Source organism: Helicoverpa armigera, chromosome 10 (assembly GCF_030705265.1).
Source record: "Helicoverpa armigera isolate CAAS_96S chromosome 10, ASM3070526v1, whole genome shotgun sequence".
NCBI lineage: Eukaryota > Metazoa > Arthropoda > Insecta > Lepidoptera > Noctuidae > Helicoverpa > Helicoverpa armigera.
This window is the reverse complement of record NC_087129.1, coordinates 44,478-66,685: the sequence shown is the minus strand read 5'-3', so window position 1 is coordinate 66,685 and position 22,208 is coordinate 44,478. Positions and strand designations below refer to the sequence as shown.

The 22,208-nt window shown below is 40.0% G+C and overlaps 1 protein-coding gene across 1 annotated transcript; it reads right to left on the bottom strand.

Moving 5' to 3' along the window:
* Positions 1-4,301: 4,301 nt before the first annotated feature.
* On the bottom strand, positions 4,302-21,621 carry LOC135117386 (spondin-1-like). Its single transcript, XM_064036566.1, is given in 18 exon segments — positions 4,302-4,496; positions 7,857-7,966; positions 8,641-8,739; positions 13,133-13,284; positions 13,286-13,301; positions 14,876-15,130; positions 16,147-16,205; positions 16,207-16,335; positions 16,816-16,929; positions 16,931-16,985; positions 17,547-17,769; positions 18,104-18,234; positions 18,736-18,914; positions 19,785-19,939; positions 20,220-20,343; positions 20,566-20,818; positions 21,466-21,552; positions 21,555-21,621. Coding segments are annotated over 18 exon segments (2,283 nt in total). The 3' UTR covers positions 4,302-4,421.
* Positions 21,622-22,208: the final 587 nt, after the last annotated feature.

Sequence of the window (22,208 nt, the reverse complement as noted above, 5' to 3'; positions counted from 1 at the left end):
CACGGCTTCCTCACGTTACATACACTAACGATTTTATGATTATCCGATATATAGCACACTATAAACACGGAAACTAATCTCTGGAGAAGGTGACAATCATTTTAGTCTCTCGTAAAGGACATCATTTCCGCTGGTCATTTTGTTGTGTCATGTCCATGTATCATGATTGTAATGTTGTTGGTAATTTAGTATTCAATGGGTATTTATTTCGTTTGCACAGTAAGTATACTTAAGTAAGACTAATTATGTAAAATAAACAAAAGTTAATGCACGACACATTATTTTTCATTACGCGGCTTGTATTGACAAAGTCAACAGCAAATGATTGCAGCATTAACATTGAAGTATCGCCAAGTTTATGGTCGTGCTTTGAATAGACAGTGTCAATAATTTACTCAATTATTGCTTTTCATTGAAATATTGGACAAAGAACTTCTAGAGACCAATTTGTAAACTCATCTATTACCTACTGTGTGAATTTACATGTTATTACTACTATATGAGACCGTTATTTATTATATTCCTGCAGTTTGGTAGAACTTATCTGTGCAAATTCAACCACACGAGTGCGCCTAGCCAAGGCTGAACGCTTCAGACTGCTGCTGACAAATTCTGATGGTCAAACAAAGATAAAAACATGGTCATAACATTAAAAAATGGGGTGGCAGTCTTAAAAATAAGTTAGTGAAGTCGTAAAGCTCGTATCTGTTTTATAGTTTATCTATTCACAAAATATTTACATTAATTGAAAATAAAATAAACTTATATATATATACAACTTAAAACTAATATAGGGCATCAAAAAATTGGTCCTCATCGCTGTCACTGGGTAATGTACCCAAAAGACTGGCAGCATTGCCACGTTGGATGGCAATGCTCAACCTCTGTGCGAAATAAAAGCCAGCCTTTGGGTCCCGGGAAGTGTCAACCAGGCGCTGGGAAATATCCCTGGCAAGAAGGTGGGCGCTCGGACCCCACGGCCCTAGAGTTTCAACCCCAAACGGCTCAAACATGTAATAAGGTTACTATATTTGCGCCGCTTGAGGTTCTCTGCTTGTGCAGCGGCGGAGCCAGCACGACATGCAGTTCCGGGAAGGTGAGATGGCGCAAGAGTGTCGACGCATGTCGCGTCCCACACTAAAGTCCTACCCACCTTCCACGGAAATAGCGACATGCCGTCTGGTCTCTTGCCATCGTCGCGTGCCAAGCCATTTGGTTCGAGTACGGCTGGCACGCCGACGGCAACAAGAGCGCGACGGATCACGTCGTTTATGTTGGCATGTCGTGGTATGCGGCCGGCACTCCGGCTGCACGACAGGCCGTGGTGACCGAGGCTGTTGACAGCTTCCCCGCAGTGGCAGCGATGAGGAGAGCAGCATGGAGCACCTAGTCGGAGGCAAACGGCGAGTCTGAAGGTGGTGTCATCAAACATGGTGCCTGTGTTTGAGGACGGAAGTGCAAGCCATAGACCCGACTCCCATTCACCCACAGCCAGTAGGCGCGCTCGCTCTGCAGAAGTCATTGACGTATCGATTAAACTTTTCCGTATTACTCTGCAGAGCGGCTCATCCCACTGTCTCTGAGAGGACAGGTTGGCGGGTAAGTCGGTGTTCGGGCATGCGACTTTCCAAGCGTTTAAAGCCTCAGTCAGGCTTGGCACCTCAAAATTGACCAGTGTGGTGGGTAATATTTTCCTGATCAATTTCTCAGTGCCATGGACCGAGGAAATAAAGGCTGGTAAACTTACACTGGAAATTTTACGGACGCCAAGTCCTCCCATACGGATGGGAAGAGTCGCTTGAGACCAAGCTCTGTCGTCCAAGGCCACATTTAAAATGGATGATAGTGTATGTCTTATAATTTCGTCGATTTTGTCCAAAAGGTTGGTGTGCTTCCATAAATGGGAAGCACGCAAGTTATATGTAAGTTTTGGTCCAGCTCGTATCTTATTTACATAACGTTAAATTTTTGAATTCAAATCTATCTGTTAATTTGTACGTTGTGATCGGGGCGGATCCAGCTCTTATGCCCGCCCTTCCCAGAGCCCACTACAGCAGATCAGTCACTGGTGGTGACGAACGGAAGCTGCGTATTACGCGGTGTTATGATAGTGTATTATAATATTAGTAATGTGCAGTTCCTCCGGCGGATATCGGCCATTACAATGTCTGCGCTGTGTGTGCCGCGGTAATTGTGTACTCGACACAATCACGCGAATTCTTGCATACGTTATATTTATAAACATGTCGCAGTATTACGGTTAAACACGACAAATATAATTTTAAATTAATTAACTCGCGGTTAATATAATTTTATTAATTAACTTATTTTGTTGTCTCTTCGTGTGATAATTTTTATTTGAGGCGCTTACAAATCACTGAAGTTTGAAGTAAACAGTTGAACCTTAATCGTTTCAGAAGTTACATAATAATCGATTGTTGAATTAAATTACGTGCTATAATTTTCCTAGTTGAATAAAATATCACGGGTTTACGATCTGTACAACTTTAAAAATATCGCGATCGGTCGCATGCAACAGTACCTACGTAATGCTATTTATACGTTCAAATACATAGTTTTAGTCATTCAGACTATTATATTTTTCATATTTAGTTATAAATAAATAATCGTTTATTTATTTAAATAAATTACCTCACGTTACTTATACAAAAAAACTACAGCGATTTTTCAATGCGTGACTAATAGAAGTTTGAAGTTTTTATAGCTTCCTAGAAATATGTTCATAGCCTCATACACGAAATAATGACTTATAGGAAAGCAATGAGGACTTGGCACCCTGACACTGACCTGTATCAGTTGAGTCAGCGCTGACGTCACCAGGACCGTGACTCCATGAGGAAGCTCACAGTTTGCTGATAATTGCCATCATTCTACTGTAACAGCGATTGTGTTTAATTGTTCAGCTATAAATAGTCCTTGAAGGAACAGATCACTCAGGATTTTTCCGTTTTCTCATGTATTCTGTTCATGCGTCTTCGAGCGTGTTTTTTTCCGCACTTCTGATTTTACAACCTTCTTACAAATGTTTTTATTGCAAACGGGCTCTTGCAGGCTGCTCTATTAAAATGTCACACTAGTTATATCTAGAATTGGGCATGCATTTAGGCGAACGATAATTTGTAATTATTGACCGATTATTATTTTTGTTTTCAGCATCTTACCAAAGGTCTAAAGTCTAAAGGTATTTTTAGTTTTTTTATAAAATAGGAAGGGAAAGCCGAGGTTTATCCTTCTTTGGTATGAATTGTTGCCTTGATCTTATTACTTGCTTCATGGATTGATAAAGGCTGTAGTGTTTGATCCAACATTCGGTGGAATATTGTAAACTATCGAGTATCAAACATCCTCGCTATAGCTAGTCTGAGCGATGCGCGCGACATTGAGAGCGTGCGTATGTGTGTCACGCAGACTCAGTAAACTGAGCACTGCATTTAGTTTCCATAACATTTGTGTTTCCACTGACGCAATGCTGCCTTGAGCGGTAGACAGACGCCTTCAGCGGATCGGAATATCTAAAAGTTTTACTCTACAAGTTTAGCTAGAACTGACTTCCTAACAGTTGCTTAACAACATATTCTTAGAAGATAAAATTATATGATTTAGAATTTAGATGACGAGTAACAACAATATGTAGTTGGTAACTGTTGCCATCCTTCATCTTTCCCACAAAAATACTAAAAAGAGATAAAGCTAGGCGTTTGGGAAGCTATCTAAGGTATAGATTGACAATTGAAAAGTGTTGATATTCCTAGGCTAATTTCAATAAACGAGTTTGAGTATAGTGACAACTATCTTCGAGGATATTCTTAGATGCTCAAATACGATGTCCAATAATTCAAGTAGAACAAAAATAAACCACGCTATTATTAAAATGAACTCCATTAATAGTCCATTAACTTCATAATAGAACTTATTTATTATCTAGAGTTCGTTGAGACGGTTCATTTAACCTCCAAATTGTAACGATCAATGTTGGTGGGATTCACAACAGAAACATATAACTACAACTCATTAAAGTTCGAACAAATTATTGGAAGAAAACGATATTATTTGAAGGAGCACAGCTATACAATAATTTACCTAATGAGATGAGAGATTGTAACAACCTAAACGTATTTAAAAATAAACTTAGGGATTATGTATGCACACTATAATGTAAACCTAGATACTATACCTGGAGGTGTAAATAATTAATTTAATAGGAAGTACTTTGTATCTCATTATGAGTGAACTGTATGTAAGTTCTTATGAGAAATAAATATCTTTAAACCGAACACAAGTTCGTCTTGCAAGCGTTTATTTATTTGGCTTTGGTAAGTGTTTTATATAAAATGTGTATAAAATGCAGTAATTAAGTGAAAGTTGAGGGTGCTACACAGACCTGGTTAGTGTAAGGGTAGTTAGCACTGTCGGTAGCAGCGCCGGCGCCGCGACAACGCGCGCGGACACGGCGCGCCTCCTGGAGACGGACGCACCTGTGGACGAAGGGTTTTAATTACTTATTTAACACATCCAAAATGTTATTCAATTAGTCGATTTCGGGGATTATTTATTCAACACATACATATTCATAGCAAATCAACTTGCATATATATTTACATTTGTAAAAAGTTTGTGTACAGTTGTGTGTAGAGAAGTTGATCGTAAAGAAACTTCAGCTCACAATTGCACTAACATGCAAGTTCGAGGGATGTTAAATAGCCGTTAAAACAATACTCTCTATTTTTTAGTGATTCTAAATGTTCTCACAGATTTGAGTATCGACTCATGTTAGCGGAACCTGTTTCCCATTCCTGTTGCTAAAATCTGGTTTCCGTGTATTTGTAATGGCGAGTGTGTACACTTACAGTGTTTCTGTGAATTCCCATGTTTATGACGCTGTGCAAATAAAGAAACATTTAATTTTACACAACTTGTGTGTACAGAGTACACAGTGCGGTCCGGGCAAGCGATTTATTTCTGTGAATGATGCGAACTCGAACGATTTATAATATATTAATATGTATGTGCACCATTCATGTTTATTTTAATATTAGTATTAATGGCGTACGCTATATTTTTGTAACTTTTTAAATAGGCAGCATGTTTATATTATTAAAACCGCTACACTCTTTATAACGTCTATTTCTCTTTAATAAATCGTCTTAGTAAAAACCTATGTAAAGCTATTCGATGGTAAATCGCAGTGAGTGAAAGCAAAACAATAACATAAATAGATTGACGTTTAGGTACAGTATGTGGCACATTCGTCTCGCAGTACAATATCCCCGCGGTTCGGTTCCGCTCGGCGCGTCCCTCGTGGCCACGCGACCTTGACCTATCCACGCTAGGCGCGCCGCACACTGCGCCGGGACCCGCCACTACATCCGACACCCGCTAATTCACGTAAAAATGCCACATGCTCATACTTCCAGATATTTCCAGCATGATTGATTGAATCAATCAGGCCTTCCAGACCAATTCATTGAATTAGGTAGACGCTCTTTTGATTAGTATCAAAGCATTTGCACTCTTGAACTGGCCGTTAATGTATGAAATAAATCTTAATTTGTAAGGCCAATGCTATCAAGTATAATTTGGTATCGTGACTCATTAAATCTTGTTCCTTCGACAGGTGATGTAAACGTACTCGTATTTGCGAGGCGATCGACCTTTATTTAGACAAGATATATTTTGAAATTATTTTAATTTTGTAAAACAGCTAAACACGTCACATTACACATAATTTATTACGTAGCAGTGACATTGATAAGTATCGTTATGAACATTTCAACGCAACTGACTTGTTTTATGAAACGAATGAAACTAGAATGTCCATTAATATTTGAGTAGATAATGACAGCTATCTGGTATGTTACATGTTATATCTTTTCTTTGCAGGTAAGGTGTTGTTTCTCACGGCGTAGCGGGGTGCTACGTGCTACGCGGACGTGCTACGATCACGCGCTACGATTACGTGCTAAGTGAAGGGTATGTCATCATGTGTGATTATAAGGTGCTAGCTATCGGTAAACGGTATCATTTGACCATGTGATAACGTGTGGTGGGCGGTCCGCCCTAGTCGTGGTAATAGGGTTGTTTCAACACAAATTATCGAGAAATCAAAATGGATACGAACATGTTATAGATTTACTTTATGCAAATTAAAAAATTAAAAAAATATTGTTAACATGATATGAATATTTCTATAAATGGCTATGGTGTTCTATAAAAGCCCATGGTAACCCGGTTCGCGGTGGATATCGATTGACAGGCGTATGTGTGCACCGCCGGCGTCTTTACAAACACCATCAATATTCAATGCGACCGTATCGCCTTCTCCACAATTACAAACTTTATTGTTATGATCACATCGACTCGGACTTTATTTTGCGTATTTCTCCTGGTTCAAACTAATTTAAGATGTACGAAAAACAAAATAAATGCATTCCTATACAGTCGTTACCCGCAACTCATAATGTTACTTTAATCTCAAGCCTTTGTTCGTTTCGGATGCAAAACAATTCACTCATCAGTGAAACAATAAGCTTCACTGTTTGCTGTATCATCGTCAAAAACATGTTTTATAACTCGCGATATAAAATAATAAAGTAACGAGAATCGTTAAATCTTACAAAAATAATGAGAGTGAGCTTGCAACAGCTGAATATAATCCACATGGTGAGTGTGTGGCTTCACCTGAGTACGCGGTGCTAAGTGCAGTGTGCTCATATAGGGACTCTCGTGTACACAGGAGCAATGTGTAGGTAAGTGCACGCGAGAATGCTGTCATACTAGATGTGAACATACAAAAATTGTACAAAAGGCTAGGTACAACTTTAGATAAAAAATTTGACTAACCAGATATAAATGACGAGATTAAATTAAAAATGACATGCGACTACACGATAAAGGCGGGAGTCATCATGTCGAAAACTAAATCACCTGAATCCGAACATCTTTACAATTATGTACAGGACGTTTGAACTGATTTTGAATTCAAAGAGCTCGGGAAAAATATTTCATAAATATGAGGATTGAACGGGTACGTGGACGATATGTGTGGACCCTCTGCATGTCCCGCGCACTGCGTCACCGAGGTCACCGCGACTGTCACTGATTGATCACTATTTTTAGACCTGATGATACGACCCTCAGGCTCACACAGCCATATTTATAACTATCCACTGTTGATTTACCCCCATTATAACTGCTGACATATTGATGTATCGCTAGTTCACGCGACCCTTCATGCCAAGTTAAGCGCCACGTGTATGATTTTCAAGTCAAACTACAAGACATATCGAGTCAATAATGCAAGCGATTGACAACATAAATGGTGAATGTTCGTAGAATTTTAGATTTCTTGTTGATTTGAAAACTTCAATGGAAACATATTTCTTCGAACTATGTATGTGCAGCATAGTTGTGTAGTCACCCCTTGACCCTCATACTGTAGCCTGCACTTGAGTGAGACGTGCCGACAACGCGCTTCTCGTATAGTACTATTGGGCACTTCCTAAATTGGAGAGCAAACCTTACAAGTTCTCGCTGCATAATGATGTTAAGTAAACCAACTGAAGTTATTACATTGTAACCCGTTCGTTCCGTTCGGTTCCGGTGCAACCATTTCGTGTGTTTTGTGTACCGGTTACCACCCGTGGATGCTTATTAAAAACAACCCCTTTTCCCAGCAAAAACATTCACGGGGGTTTTACAGGCATTTAAAAGATCTACCTGTTGCAAATTTTGACATTATGAACTTTGATGTCTTTGATTTCGTCAGCATCACAAGGAAGCTGTTGATAACAGAACGAAGTTTATTTATGACGTTTATATAGAATATTGGCACTGACCAGTATAGTCCTGACTCGCTCCTGGTATCCTGTGCCGCAACTGACGGAGCACTTGCTCCACTCGCCCCACGGGCTCACCGCGCAGTCCCCGGCCTGAGGCTGCACTGGTCCTGTATCAAATCATAATGACAATAAACTAATAATCAATTCATTACTACAGTCATTCCAATAAAGAAGGAAAATGAGCCAAGTGATATTCCTTAGTAGAACGAAGTTCGATTACGATGGTAACAATACCTTCTGCACGACACTCGAGTACTACTAACGTACTTAACTTATTCGAGTTACTTCAATGGACTTAATAACCAGCCAGTAATCATACATGTCCCAATAAGAACTCAAAGAAGGCTTGCGTCCAAGTTCCCATGTGTCGGCAAAAGATAAGTAAAACAAAAATAGCGGGTTGTGACAGACCTTGACCGGCTTACCTTAGCGAGGATATAAATAACAATGGTCATGTCTGCCCCTCCCAGACTAGCACGCTTCGTGGGACACAGACACTGGCTTGTCTAGTCCTATACTGAATACGTATGTGGGTAAATAGATTAAGGCCAGGTGGGATGATCTACTAACTTAGTGCATACTGTTCAAACGGCCTCTTTCTTCACATTGCAATGGACTGCGAAATATATTCTATCTAGGTTTCATCTGAATTGAGGTCACCGTATAAAAGTTTTAACATAGCAATCCCATGAGGATTTAGCAATTTTAAATGATAAGGAGAACTTTCCTGTGCAAACTGAAAACACTTGAAGTATTCTTGTATATGAAGACAGGGACTTACCATTATTGTTGTTGGACACTGGCAGCACGTTGTTGTTCAGGGTTGGAGTCGGCAGCTGGTTCAGCTGTGGGGGTAGACCGGGGGGCGGGGCGCCTGCTCCTGGTACACGACAATAAATATACCTTGTTACTAAAACATTCTTCGAGTAAGGTACTTATTTGACTTTATAAGAGTAGAGGGCAAAATTACAGAGCATCTAGCATATTTTTATTTATTTTAGCTCTCCGAAGTCGAAATATTTCTTTACACAAAACAACGAAAAAATCGAACATATTCCGACGTTATCGCCGTGTAATGTATCGCGCTGCATACCGAATTATACGTTTACATACACAAACCAGTTACACAATGTCTACTTTTGAAGGCCGTGCAATTTTTGTTGTATGTAGTATGTAGCTCCATATGTGTATCGAACCTGCGCCCTGTGGCAAAAATCACAAAGTTTTGAGCCACTGCGAAATTGTAAGTGATAATTGGTTGTCATTTTCTATAATGTTATTGTTACTAGCCAGTCGAAGCAGTTACTAAGGCACGCGATAGGTCGGCTTGTTATTTCCACATTAGTGCTTGTAGCATGATAAATGTCTCGTCAACGGTGCGGTATTGTTATGTCGTTATATTGTGTAGTGATAATACACAACATTGCTTGTCGCGAGTTAGGTATCGGCTATTAGCAGTCAAAAATATTCTCCGCTAATCGGGCACGGCTGACTGGTAAAGTAGTCTAATATATAACAGAGTCATACATATTTAGTCATATCATTATGTTTAATAGAGTAATATGATATCGAGAGGCAACACAGCCTGTAGTTAACATTGCCTATACAAACACATTCAGTAATTATGTTGTCTTCGACACGCTCGCGTTTGAAAAACATTTACTTTCCGTTTCCGCCGTCGCTGCACTTAAACAAGCCGGTAGTTTTATGTTTAATAATTTTCATGTTGAATGGAAAACAGTAAAACAATATGATGATTGAATTGTGATTTCATAAATCTAGCGGCATGCGTAAGTGTTTCATTCAAACTGTTGAAAATAAAGTTTTAAATCCACAAAACTTTCTATTATAAAGTTTTATTCAACGCCAACAACTTCATTAATTTATCCCGGAATTTAGCACTAATTTAAAGTATCAGTACGAGAGCGGAAGTTGTTGGCGCGCCTGTAGCTGACGGCTAAGATAACTAGCTCATACTACACTATTAAGTTACCTTTTTCGAGTTCAACTACCTAAAACTGTATAGTCATAAATCTAGCAGTTTTGGCCGTTAAAGCGAATTAAGACCCAGTCGCTTCCTAGTTACTTAAATTACTAAAACTTATTAAAACTTATTAAAATTTTAATTTATTCCTCAACTACGCAAAACAAAACATATTTCACGGATTCGAGACAAAGCGTACGAAGTGGCATATTTTTTGCTCTACAATGACATAACGAACGAAATTAACATGCTTGACACACACACTAGCGCTGAGCTCAACAATCACATGAAACAAAGAATGCGTATAGTAATTAGTATAGATGTATCTTAAGATGTATTGTTTTTACGAGCGCCCGCCTCGTAAACAGAATGGTAAAAATCGTTTGATGGCGTGTGACGTCACGAGGTGACGTGATCATGACGTCACCGTCGGAGGTGACACGCGCACTCGCAGGGTCACACGCGCCCCACAGCAGGACGACTTGAGACACTCGTAAAATCTGACTTTACATACTCCCACGTAGCTACGCATTGTTCCCTCGCTTTGGCGATCCTGTTCCTGTGTTTACAAGCGAAACGTGCAACACGAGCAAACCTTACACCGAACTATAAAACATGTATGAGTTCCTCACATTATTCTGATATAAATAACGACTAAACGACTCTCTAAATGCTCCATAAATTATAATGAATTACAATAATCAGGCAGGTTTACAAACAGCGCTGATGTACGAGGGCTCCCTGCACATCAAACATACGTTATGAATGGCAACCTCCCGCACGTGGATACATTGAGAGGAGTTAATGACCGTGGCTACTGGGCGCGAGGTGGCGGCACCTGGTACTGGCTCAGATTGGCGCGGAGCCAGCGCTGGACACTGAGCTGATTAGGCTATCTAATGAAACTTTAATGCTTGTATTGCTTGCTGATGTTGACAACTAACACTTAGATTTGAATAAATATACAAACTGAAGGAGGTACTGTCGGTTAAAGATTATGAAGCCACGCGAGATGATACAATCTACGAGCTATCTCAAAAATGCAATTCATTTTATGCAGAAGTACTTACCCAAAAAAATACCACCAAGTCAAATCATTGAAAGGCTCACCTTCTCTATGTCACATTGCGCACAAAGAGCTTTGTCCCTGTATAAATTGCAGCAACATTACAACAGTTGCAGCGACAAAGTGCCCCTAATGTCTCGTGACGGTGCTATATTTTGAAACAAGCTCTTATACTGCACTACAGGGCTTAAGAAATAACAAATTACTATCATGGCGCAAAATGCCCTTGCTTGCAACATGAACGCTATTTGAATGTCGTCGTTGTGCGAATTGTCAATTTGTAAGTTTAAGCTATAATGATAAATGCCTTAAAACGTCACTTTACCTAATTATCTGTGGCAAACAGCCTCAAGCTGTAAAAGTTGCTATAGATAGTTCAACTCAGATTTGCGCGCGGCCCTATGTGTGCGTCGGCTTGTAAATATACAACTTTCATTCGTGTGACAGTGACGTCGTCCGAGCATGACATGTTCTTATCGCTTTTTGTTATGGGTACAGTCGTTTACGAAAATGTCTAGTTCTTCACGGAGAAAATGTTTAAGGAGTCAGGTAGCGTTTCAAAAAATGAAACAACATTCGGAGCTTTTTATTATTACATTTTACAGTTTTTCATTATTTTCTAATATGTTTTTTTCAAATTGACATTGACTAGTAGTAGTATCTAAGAAATAAATGAGATGAAATTTCTAAGATGGATTAAATACTCCTTACATATTTTCTAGGTCGGGGTACGCAATAAATAAAAGTGTGGACTAAGAATGTAAAAAGACGCATAATCTAGTATAACAATGTAAACAAAATGTGTAGGGAATTTAAAAATTTTAGAATTTAAAAATTATATTGCTTCGCATAATGTCAACCAAAATAAGATGGAAATAATGAAACTCATTAATGTTAACGTTTGAGTCAAATTGATGAAGGGATGTTGGGTAATATCATCATTTGATTTTTCAAGTAGCGATTTAGAATCATTATAAATAAATAAACATTAAATTACGTAATAACTGTTTTTCTTTAAACAGCCGTATACAACCCCTAAATAACTGTATTTGTACCCGACTGTACCTCTTGTCACTCACACAAAGTCACTGTATATGTACAAGGGTTACCCACACATAAGGCCGCGCGCAAGACTGAGTTGAACTTACTATAACTGCGTGGACCTAGCTTTTCCAGCTACGCAATATTTTCACATAAAAATGCGATTCCAAAAGACTACCTATACACTATTCGCCTCATAGTATAAACGTTAAAAACTTCTATCCGTAAGTACAAAACTAATCGATTCTCATTTAGTTGAACCGGACATAAATCAAACGCATCGGCTATAATCGAATCTCCCCAATTCAAACAGCAATCACTACGATGACGTAGTGCGGGTGACGTCACAGGGAGTGGGGGGCGTGACGTCAGTTCCGTCACCCACTGCGCTACATTCGTGGCCAGCGCCGGCCCACTGGCCCACTGTCCAGGTTTTGTGACACAGAACATTTATCATGTAGTTTGTAGATATTTAAGTATTTGTTTTACCTAATATAGCTGATAAGTGGGTTGCCCACAATTACCCGTATAAGCCTATTTTGGTAATGTTCGAATTAAGACCTTGAAGCTTGAGGCAAGTTGGTTGCGAGATAATTTAACTGAGAACTATTATTGTAATTTAACTATTATGCTGTAATGTGCGTGACACTATTATCTGCAGTAAGTAGACAGTGGGAAAGATTTATGATTTAATCACATCTTAATCCCACGTATTACAGTCATTAAAGCTGTTTAACGATAGTCTTGATTCATGTTTTTGTCGTGTTTTAATGACTAAGAGCAAACGCGTGTTATTGAGAGAACATTTCCGTTTTCTAGAACATAAATTCATAAGGAAATGGGAAAATTGACAACGATGAGAACCGTGCAGTTTTACTGTGTTTACTTAACAATCTAGGAAAGGAAATATAATCACTATAAAAAGCAAGAAATCACAAACCATTAAACCATAGGTATCTGAAACCATTTACCCTTTGCCTTTGACAAACATATCAAACGTTGAGACATAGGTACTACTGTTGCTAGATATAGTGTTTTTAGAACCTATAAGTACCTGTAAACACCTGTAAGTTATATAAAATATTTCAAATTTTATTTGGGATTGGCGTCGTTCGCTTGGTCTGTCGGAAGTTAGGAGTCAGAGTAAGTAAGTGAATTATTCCAAGTGAGAGTGGTACGTACCTAGTATGACGCTGCAGGTGCTGGTGCAGTCGTCCTGTGAGATGAAGTTGTTCTGGTTGCCGCGGCAGCCGCCGTACGCGAAGGGCACGCACATGCCCTTCTGCGCCACGAACGCCCAGCGCGAGTACAGCCCGCGGCACGGGCCGGTCCGCCTCCTCCATGCAGATACCTGCCACCACACGATTTACTTTTCATAAGAAGCAAAAATATTTATTGCCAGTTTCACCGAAGCCTCTAACAACCTATCAGGAATTTATCTGAGAGATAAACTATAACTTTCATAGATTTCGGGAAACAACATCTGGCAGAATTTCACACTTTATCGTAACCAGTGAAACTGGACTTTAGACACAAAAATTGAAAAAGGAAGATAGTTAGAATGGAATGGAAACATCATCATCATCATCTACGGAGCCTTTTCCAAACTATGTTGTGTCGGCTTCCAGTCCAAGTGGCAATGACAGCAGCAAATGTTCAAATGACAGCCGGCGGGATCACCAGCTTACATCGACCCCAAATAACATTGGGATGGCATGGATGACATTTGTGCAAGCGGATGATGATGACTGGTACTTACATCTCATGATTTACAAAAATTAAGACAATCAACAGGATTTCTCATTATTTACAGTTCTGTCCCTTTTGCCATTGATTACAATAAAACTGCTGAACAGGTGTTTCTGACTTGCAAAATGTTAAAATGATGCCTTTCCTGCAGATACACGCACATCATGCAGGTACTGTTGAAATGAAGGTAAACACACGAATTACGAATCATTGCGGCCTCCAGCGCTTCCTAAAGTTAGGGTCATACTGCCATTTGGGCACTGGTTCCTCAATGCCAGTGCCATTTGTGTAAAATTACATGTTATACTAAGGTTATGTATTTATTTCAGATAATCGATTTGACCCTCTTCTTAAAAACAACTTAAAAATATAATGGCACTCGTTAAAGCAACAGATATCGTTTAGTTTAATTGATTCGTCACAGTTTATGTTTACAATCTTTCTCAGACATCAATTTTTCAAATAAAATAACAGACCTAGCCCTTGAATTTAATATTTATGTGTATTCACAACTATGTAAAGTTTAGCAATAATTCAATGGGAGAGATAACCTTGCGATACATCACATTTATTTACGTTGAGATTCCGCGCGAAGTGAACTGTTTGTTCTAAATATTGCAATAATTACGTTATTAGAGATAGCATTGTTGCGTTACACAAGCCGGTGCTCTCAATTACTTTGTTAAATCGTAAATGTATGGTAATGTTTTCAATGCTTTTAGCAACTTGTGGAATCTATGCTATGTAGATATCAGATAGGTAGGTTATCTATATATTTATGTGAAACGTGTGGTTTTTAAAATGATGACAATGATTTTCGTCTAGACTACAAATGTGTAATTACTACTATTTTTACATAAATACATAGTTGCTATGTGTGTTCGCTATTATATAGTTGGTTGACATCAAGAAAAGTGATCCGCGTCTGAATATTAATGAGTTTCTTATTTGTATTGTAAACGTCATTGATCTATTTACGTAAAAACAATTGGCAAATTGAAAGGAAAAGCAAAGGTTTTGGCTACGAATAATTTTTGCTATAAAACAATGCTTCCCTACATAAGTCTGACGCGGCGCACGCACCTGTGCGAAGTTGGGGTGGATCGTTAGTGTCTTATAAAAAGAAAGCTACAAAAATACCGTCTCAACAAAAAGATAAAGACAAAATCAACTCACGTTTAGCAGTAATCATATCAATGGCACAGCTGTCCCTCTCGACACAAGCCCGCTGCTGCATGAGCTCGACCCTGGCACTACACTCCTGCTGCCTGTCGGCCGGCACGAGCAGCAGGCGCATGCGGAAGCGCACGCCGCGGCCGCACGACGCCGAGCACGGCGACCAGGCGGCCCACTCGGTCGTCGGGCACGACGGGTCGGAGATCTCGCGCTCTTGTTCCGTGCATTCTGGCTCCATACATTTGCGGTTCTCCTCTGGAAAAGATAAAGTCATTTATTCAAAGTATGGCTGAAAATCAGCACATTTACAAAAGACAGCCTAGCAGCCTACCACTTCCTATGCATTTTTGTTGAGAAGAAAGTAGTGCAACAAACTCCAGCAATACATGTCTGTCTGTTTGAAAAACCACTGAAATAACAAAAAATAGAAAAGTAACAACTTATATATGACAATCTTCTTCTTATCGAATGTGATGTAGGTTTAATCACCTAGCAAATCAAAGAGAGTTTTCTCAAATCCGCATATGACGTGCATGTATATATTTCAGTTAAATTTAAACCTTAATTACATTGCTGTATAACTCAGAAATGCATAAAAATAACCCATTGAACACTTCCCCCTATCCGGATAAAAAAAATGATTCCCTCAGGAAGCAGGTAAAACTACATGCGCAAACTAGAGAATAATATCAAAAACACAGTTAATAAAGTTTAACTAAATCGACGTCACTTTGTTTATCCATTAATATAGTGGAATATATACAGAAACGATTTTATAAATAAAAATTGCTTCACCGTGTTACCAGTAGTGACATCTTTTGACGAACTTGTGAACTAACAAACAGAGACCAGAGCCAAAAGGCATGCGAAGCCTCCGGTGTATTGGGTAGTACAAGTTAATAAACATAGAGTTTCTCAATATAGATAATAGATTGTGACTCAATTCTATAATAGTTTTCATAAAATAACTATTTTTGCAATTAATAAAATAGTTAAAAATGATTTTGGCGATGAATATTATTCCACTACTTTCGTTAACCGCAAGTGGCTAGGTATATTATGACTTTTCCAGTTACTTCTATTAATTATTTATGCCGTTTCAAATATTCAATTCATTAATTTGTTGTTTTGCTTTTTAGTGATAGAAATTTCATATGACATACATACTTGTTAATGACAAAATTCTATCTCTAATACGCAAATCCACAGATAGATAGAATATTGAGACTATTTATTAACCACTAGATAGCACCAATAAATATATAACATACCAGTCTGCACCAGCGGGCACTTCTTGGCCCCCATGCGATCCAGGAAGTGCCTTCTCCGTGCTGACCCCCACGCCGCACGTGACGGAGCACTCAGACCAGGGTCCCCACTCTGACGTGCGGCATACTCCAGTGTCCTCCTCTATGGGCGTAGCGTTGTTATCCGTGTCGACTGAAGGGGCTGAGTCGCCTCTGGGGGAGGAAGTTATAAGCTTATATGGTTGTTTAAAACAACATTTAGATTTTTCAACCAGTTTAAAACTATGAGTCGACCCTCGTGACTCTGCCCTCCCGTGAAAGGTTCCCAGCGTCATTAAGAAACGTGATGAAGGGTGCAGAAGACGGTGTCTGCTTCCAGTTTAACTGCATGCAGCTTTCAATGCACTGTCATTGAAATAACTACACAACTATATAAAATCAGTGTTTTACATAGTTGTTAGTTTGGTTATTAGACTTAAGGTTCTGACTGAGATTTTCAAATGACAGTCGAGAACTACAGTTTTTCCTGACTTTCAAATCACAAAGAAACTCGTCATAACAAGATAGTCACCATTTTACGGACTAACCGAGCCAAGCGGCTTTGATTTAGTCAAACAAAGTTTTCAGCACCCTCTATATTGGTGACCAATGATTAAAACCAGAAATATCTATAGTATGATAAAGTTAACTCACTCGCACTCGGGTACAGGCGCGACACACATCTCCTTGGAGACGAGTTGCCTGTCGCACGCGAACATCTGCGCCTTCTGCGGCATGCGGTACTCTCTGGTGCGCATGCGCAGGCCCGCCGCAGCTCACGGAGCAGGCCGACCATGCGCTCCACTCCGTTACTGCGCACTCCGCTGGAACACATATACCGCACATACTTTATAAACTAGCAGCCTTACTTATAAACGTGAATTAAATAATAAATAATACTTAAAGGCTGTTTAAGAAAATTCTTACTTATAAACGTTGCTTATGCATGTCTTAATGATGATTAGAGATTTTTATAAATAAGGCTGTAGTTGTTCTACACGGTTTCACTCAAGTCCTGGGAAACTTCTCCTCGTGCCCGGATAAAACAAAGCCCATATTCATTGCGGATAGGTAGCTTCCTAACAGTGAATGAAATTGAATGAAATTATTTATTTAGGTAAACCAGCAATTGTTTACACTACATTCATTTACAAGTGCAACAATTTATTTAGTAGTGAATAATTCTAATCGGTTCAATAGTTCCGGAGCCTATTCGATTAAACAAACAATTAAATTTTTCCTATTTGTAATATTAGCATAGGTTACATTGAAGTTACGTCATTTATTAAACTTGATTAAACCAAAACGAAACCCCCAAGATCTCGAAACTCTTTCTAAAAAACTCTTACCTTAAAAAGATATCAACAAAACAATACAAAACTCACGTCTATTAACAGCCTGCGTGTTCTCCTCCTCCTCTACGAGCTGCTGCAGCAGCACCTCCTCATCACAGCTCCTGGAGATGACCTTCTCCCGCGTGAGGTACAGCCTGGCCATGGGCTGCATCTCCTTGCTGCGCGGGTTGTAGAAGGGAGCGCGAGGGTCTTCAGGGTACATGGTGGTGATGCGGTACATCTTCTCGCGGGGAACGGTTTCTGAGTTCGGCGACTGGGAATTGTTATAAGGTCTTAGTTAAAAACATTTTGATGTTTGACACACATGTCTATAATCATCATTTTTTTATAAGTCGATTATCAGCTTCGATCTGCGGTATATACTATTAAAATTGATGACATTCTTTTTAGATCAAATAGAGAACAAAAGAATAATACGTCGTAGACCATTGTCGACTTTCGCAAAACTGCTACAACCCTTATTAATTGTATAAATACTTCAACAGTTCACAATCCTGATACAGATTGTATTTAAACAGTTCTTGCAATTTGAAGGTAAAATAATTATATGATAGAATTGCTTCTGAAAGAATCCGGTAATGACATACCATATAAGAGATGCCGTTGTCAGTTCCCGCATCGTATGGGAACAGATCTATAACCCGCGACTCGGCCCACGTGCAGTCCTTCAGGCACAGGTTCAGCCCGCTCACGCCCACCACCCAGTCCGGAGACGGACCTGCAGCAGGGAGGATCATAACGTTATGTTGGTTTGAAGGTGCGTAGGAGCTCCTGGGACATTAAGGCTCCAAAAAGAACGTGGTGAGTTTAGTCAATACGAGTCTGACATGCTACATCCACAGCAGGAGGAATTGTCTCAGAGAGATGTAATGAGTTGTGTGTGGCTATAGTCTCCCTCTCTCCTGATATAAAGTGTATATCTATCTATCTTCAATGATTAGGTTTCACTGGTTACTGATAAAGTGTCAGTTAGTTATCTGATAGTTAATGCTATATATCAGATAAACGCTGCTTATAATTTCTATCACATATATCATATTGCTATCCAAAACTTGTGAAAACAAAAGTTAAGTATAATTTGTTTGGCAGATAAGTTCCTAATAGGCTATTAGAGATTTTTAGTATTCAGCGCAACCGACTAATAGTCTCACAAAGATATTATCATCCCCCTAATAATATTTTAAACTACTACTAAATAAAGTAAGAAGTAATATCCAACCGAACATGGAGGCAAGGGACAGCAGATGCCTCTTCCTGTCGACAGTAAAGCCGGCGGTAGTGTTGGCGTTGACGCGCGGGTGCCACAGCCCCTGCGCTTTCACGATGGAGCGAAGCTTGCCGCCCTGCTGGCGCAGCTCGCGCTCCAGCAGACCTACCGAGCCCCACTCCGCCAGGGACCTGGAGACAGACATACTTTATTATGAACCTACGTCATTTGGGAAAAAATATTGAAGTACCGATAAAGTGTATAAAACTTGCAACTAATTGAACTCTGTTCTCACGTTAACTAAGCTGTAAAGAACGAAAACTTAGAAAAGTTAAACGGGAACTTCAAAGAATAAAAAAATATATTTGTCAGATAGGCGAACACATCAAGGATGGCACTATTGTCTGACATCAGCTAGGGTAATCGCACAAAGAGATAACTCAAAAAGAACTCAAAACTCAAAAACGTTTATTCAAATTAGTCAGAACAAAAGACAGCTCCCAAAACGCCCGCCTTTCGCCACTTCCTATGTGTTTTGGCTGGGGAGAAGAAGTGGCGGAACAAACTCCCCAGCAACACATGTGTGTCTGTTAGGTTAGAAGAACCTTTACACTTTAATTTCAAAAGACACTTTACAATATGGATCTACAACGGTACTACAACACTAGGCAAAACACTAGACACACACTAGACGTGACGTAGGGCAGTTTCGAGATGTTTGCAACACGACGGCTCAACGAAGACTGAGCTCCGTCGACGCCGCGCCGACCGCCACGACTCTGCCAAGCGCGCCAACATGTTGTTTCACCGGAAACGCCGCCAGAGGGCGCGCTTGCGTGACGTTTAGTGTCCGTACTAATGACACTCTCCGACATATTTAAAAAAATAATAAACGGGAACTTACCTGCCTATGCATTACTTGGTACGGTGAATACAGAAGTTTTGAGGAATTAAAAAGCTCTGCCGTTTCTTAAAACCTGTTTCTGCATTCAAAACAAACGACAACGAATCTATAAGAAACACTCTCTATAAAAACCTTACGGTATATCATATAAGCTAACCTGAATCCATCAGTAGCGATCTCCCCCTCCCCCCAGAACTTGAAGTTCTTGGGATGCGTGGCGCCGATGACGTCAGAGAAATGCGTCAGCCACAGAGCCTGCACGGGGAAGTTCTTCGGGTGCGTTTGTGGTGACCACAGGCCTTCGAATACCATCTGGAATATGCATAAAGATCCCCATTAATATTGTATCAAAAGCCCATGTGTGCGTGTGTGAGCTATGTAGATTAATACCTAGTTTAACAAAATTAAGTTGCAACAATTTCCTCGAAGTGCAGAGCTAACTGTTCTACGCTTGAATTCTCCATGATACTATCCAATAGACCATCTAAAGGACTTACTTACCGCACATTTGTCTCTTGCTGCATGCTGGCCTGTCATGACCGTTCAGAAAATCCACAGAATATTATAAATACATAGAACAGTATAAGCCCACCTTGTACTTGGCGTCGTCGCAGGCGCAGCAGTCGCTGGCCTGCAGCGAGGTGTCCTCGCACACGCGGCGCGTGAGCTGCCCGTCCTCCGCGAACCAGCGCGACGCGTTCTCGTACACCATCGCCCTGACACATAGCACATTACTATGTTACCTTTCTTGTTACGGTTTTCCAGTAAATGTTATAAGAAAATTCTGGGATTTGTTTATGTATTTTGCCTTTCATTTCATGATTACAAGAAAGAAAAGTGCATGTTTTCTCGAATCTAACACACAAGCTTTCGTAGTTGTTAGTCAAACAACAAACACATGGAACATATACTTGCTAACATAGGGGCATGTAACTCACTTAAGCAGCACACATCCGGAGCCAGTAGGAGGCGCCTTCCACATGACCTGCACCTCAGTCTTGGGCAGGTCATCAGCCTCCACCACGGAGTTGGTGCACTCCTCGTCGAACTTGGTGAGCGTGTCAGCAAACAGCTGGAACTGGCCCTGCCGGCTGGGCAGACGCGGAGCCGCGGGGTCTAGGGGGTCCAGCTTCATTTGGAACCGCGTGAATTGTTGGACTACGTCATGGGTGCGGGAACCCACCAGGGTCACTGGAAATTAATGGTAGCAAGGATCATTTGCGCTGCTATTTACTATTGAGCAATTTCTTAAAATAGAAAAACTCGTCTGTAAAATATGAAAAGAAAATTTCAAAGTTTGGATTACCGAAACAAAAGAATCGACTCTAAATCTCGTTAGCAAAGTTAATTGACCTCATTGTTAGGTACTCACACATGCGATACCATATTTCAGCATAAAATTCAGTCGTCAAAGATAATTATCAATTCTAGTGAAATCAAAAGTACCTAAACAGTTGTGTTATCTGCACAAGTGCGTGCTTTGTTCAGCCGCCCATTAACTTTGTTGTAATAGTTACAATATAGATACTGCTTTTTACATAGATGAACACATAAGTAACTCGTGCATTCGTCGACAAAAGATTTGCGGAAAATAGATCGCATAAATCTTAAGAACCTCAATGCGCCGGTACTTTTCTTAGTTCCGAACCATGTTGATATAAAATCGTTATTGAAAAGAAGACGTAATTTTTTGGTCCTTGGCTGGCTGACTTGTACCAAAATGGTTAAAGAAAAGGATATGGGATATCTGTGCCAAAGTTCCTGCACAAATTCCTTGCAATTAGATCAGCCTATTAAGGCGACCCTGGCAAAATAACAGAAAAAGCATTTGTACTGACCGACATATCTCTCTCCTGGCGCGTACCGCTCCACCTCGCCGTTGACGATGAGGCGGTAGAAGTTGTCCCCAGAGCCTTGGGCGCCGCGCCCGCGCCAGGCGACAGCTCGCAGCCCTGCGCCGCCGCCGCCAGTAGCACCACACACAGCCGCCACATCTTACTCTACTGAACACACGATATTTACACTTTAATTTTTAAAACTTTTGAAATAAAGCTCCTCAGGAAGTGATGAAACAAAGAGATTTCTAGGGCTCTAATCACAACTTATAATTTATACAATTTAAACTTTAGTTTTATAGTAGGTACCAATATAATTTCAAGTATACAAACAAAGACATTAATTTTGCTAGAATTTTCTGCTTGCTAAGAACAGCGTCGCGATCTCACCAGACTTGCGCGTGCGCCGGCAGTAGAGTGCGGCGGTATCGAGCGCCGCCCGCTCCGCAGATAAAGGGTCACATCTCCGACCCTCGCCTCAAACCGTGTCAAGTTTTATGCGATACACTCAAAATATGTTTACTAAAGATGTTTCTGATACGAATTATAAAATTACTTTGTCTTCACGGGAAATTGTTCCATTTCCTGCTGAAACGTGCCAACGCGTACGAAGAAATCAGTGCAAGTCTCATGATATAACATATCATTTTGGGATAGGTACCTTAATAAATGGGTGGGTTTGGGTTTTGCGAATGTTTGTAACATTGAAACTGTCATTTGTATAATAATAAGTACCTACTTAGAAC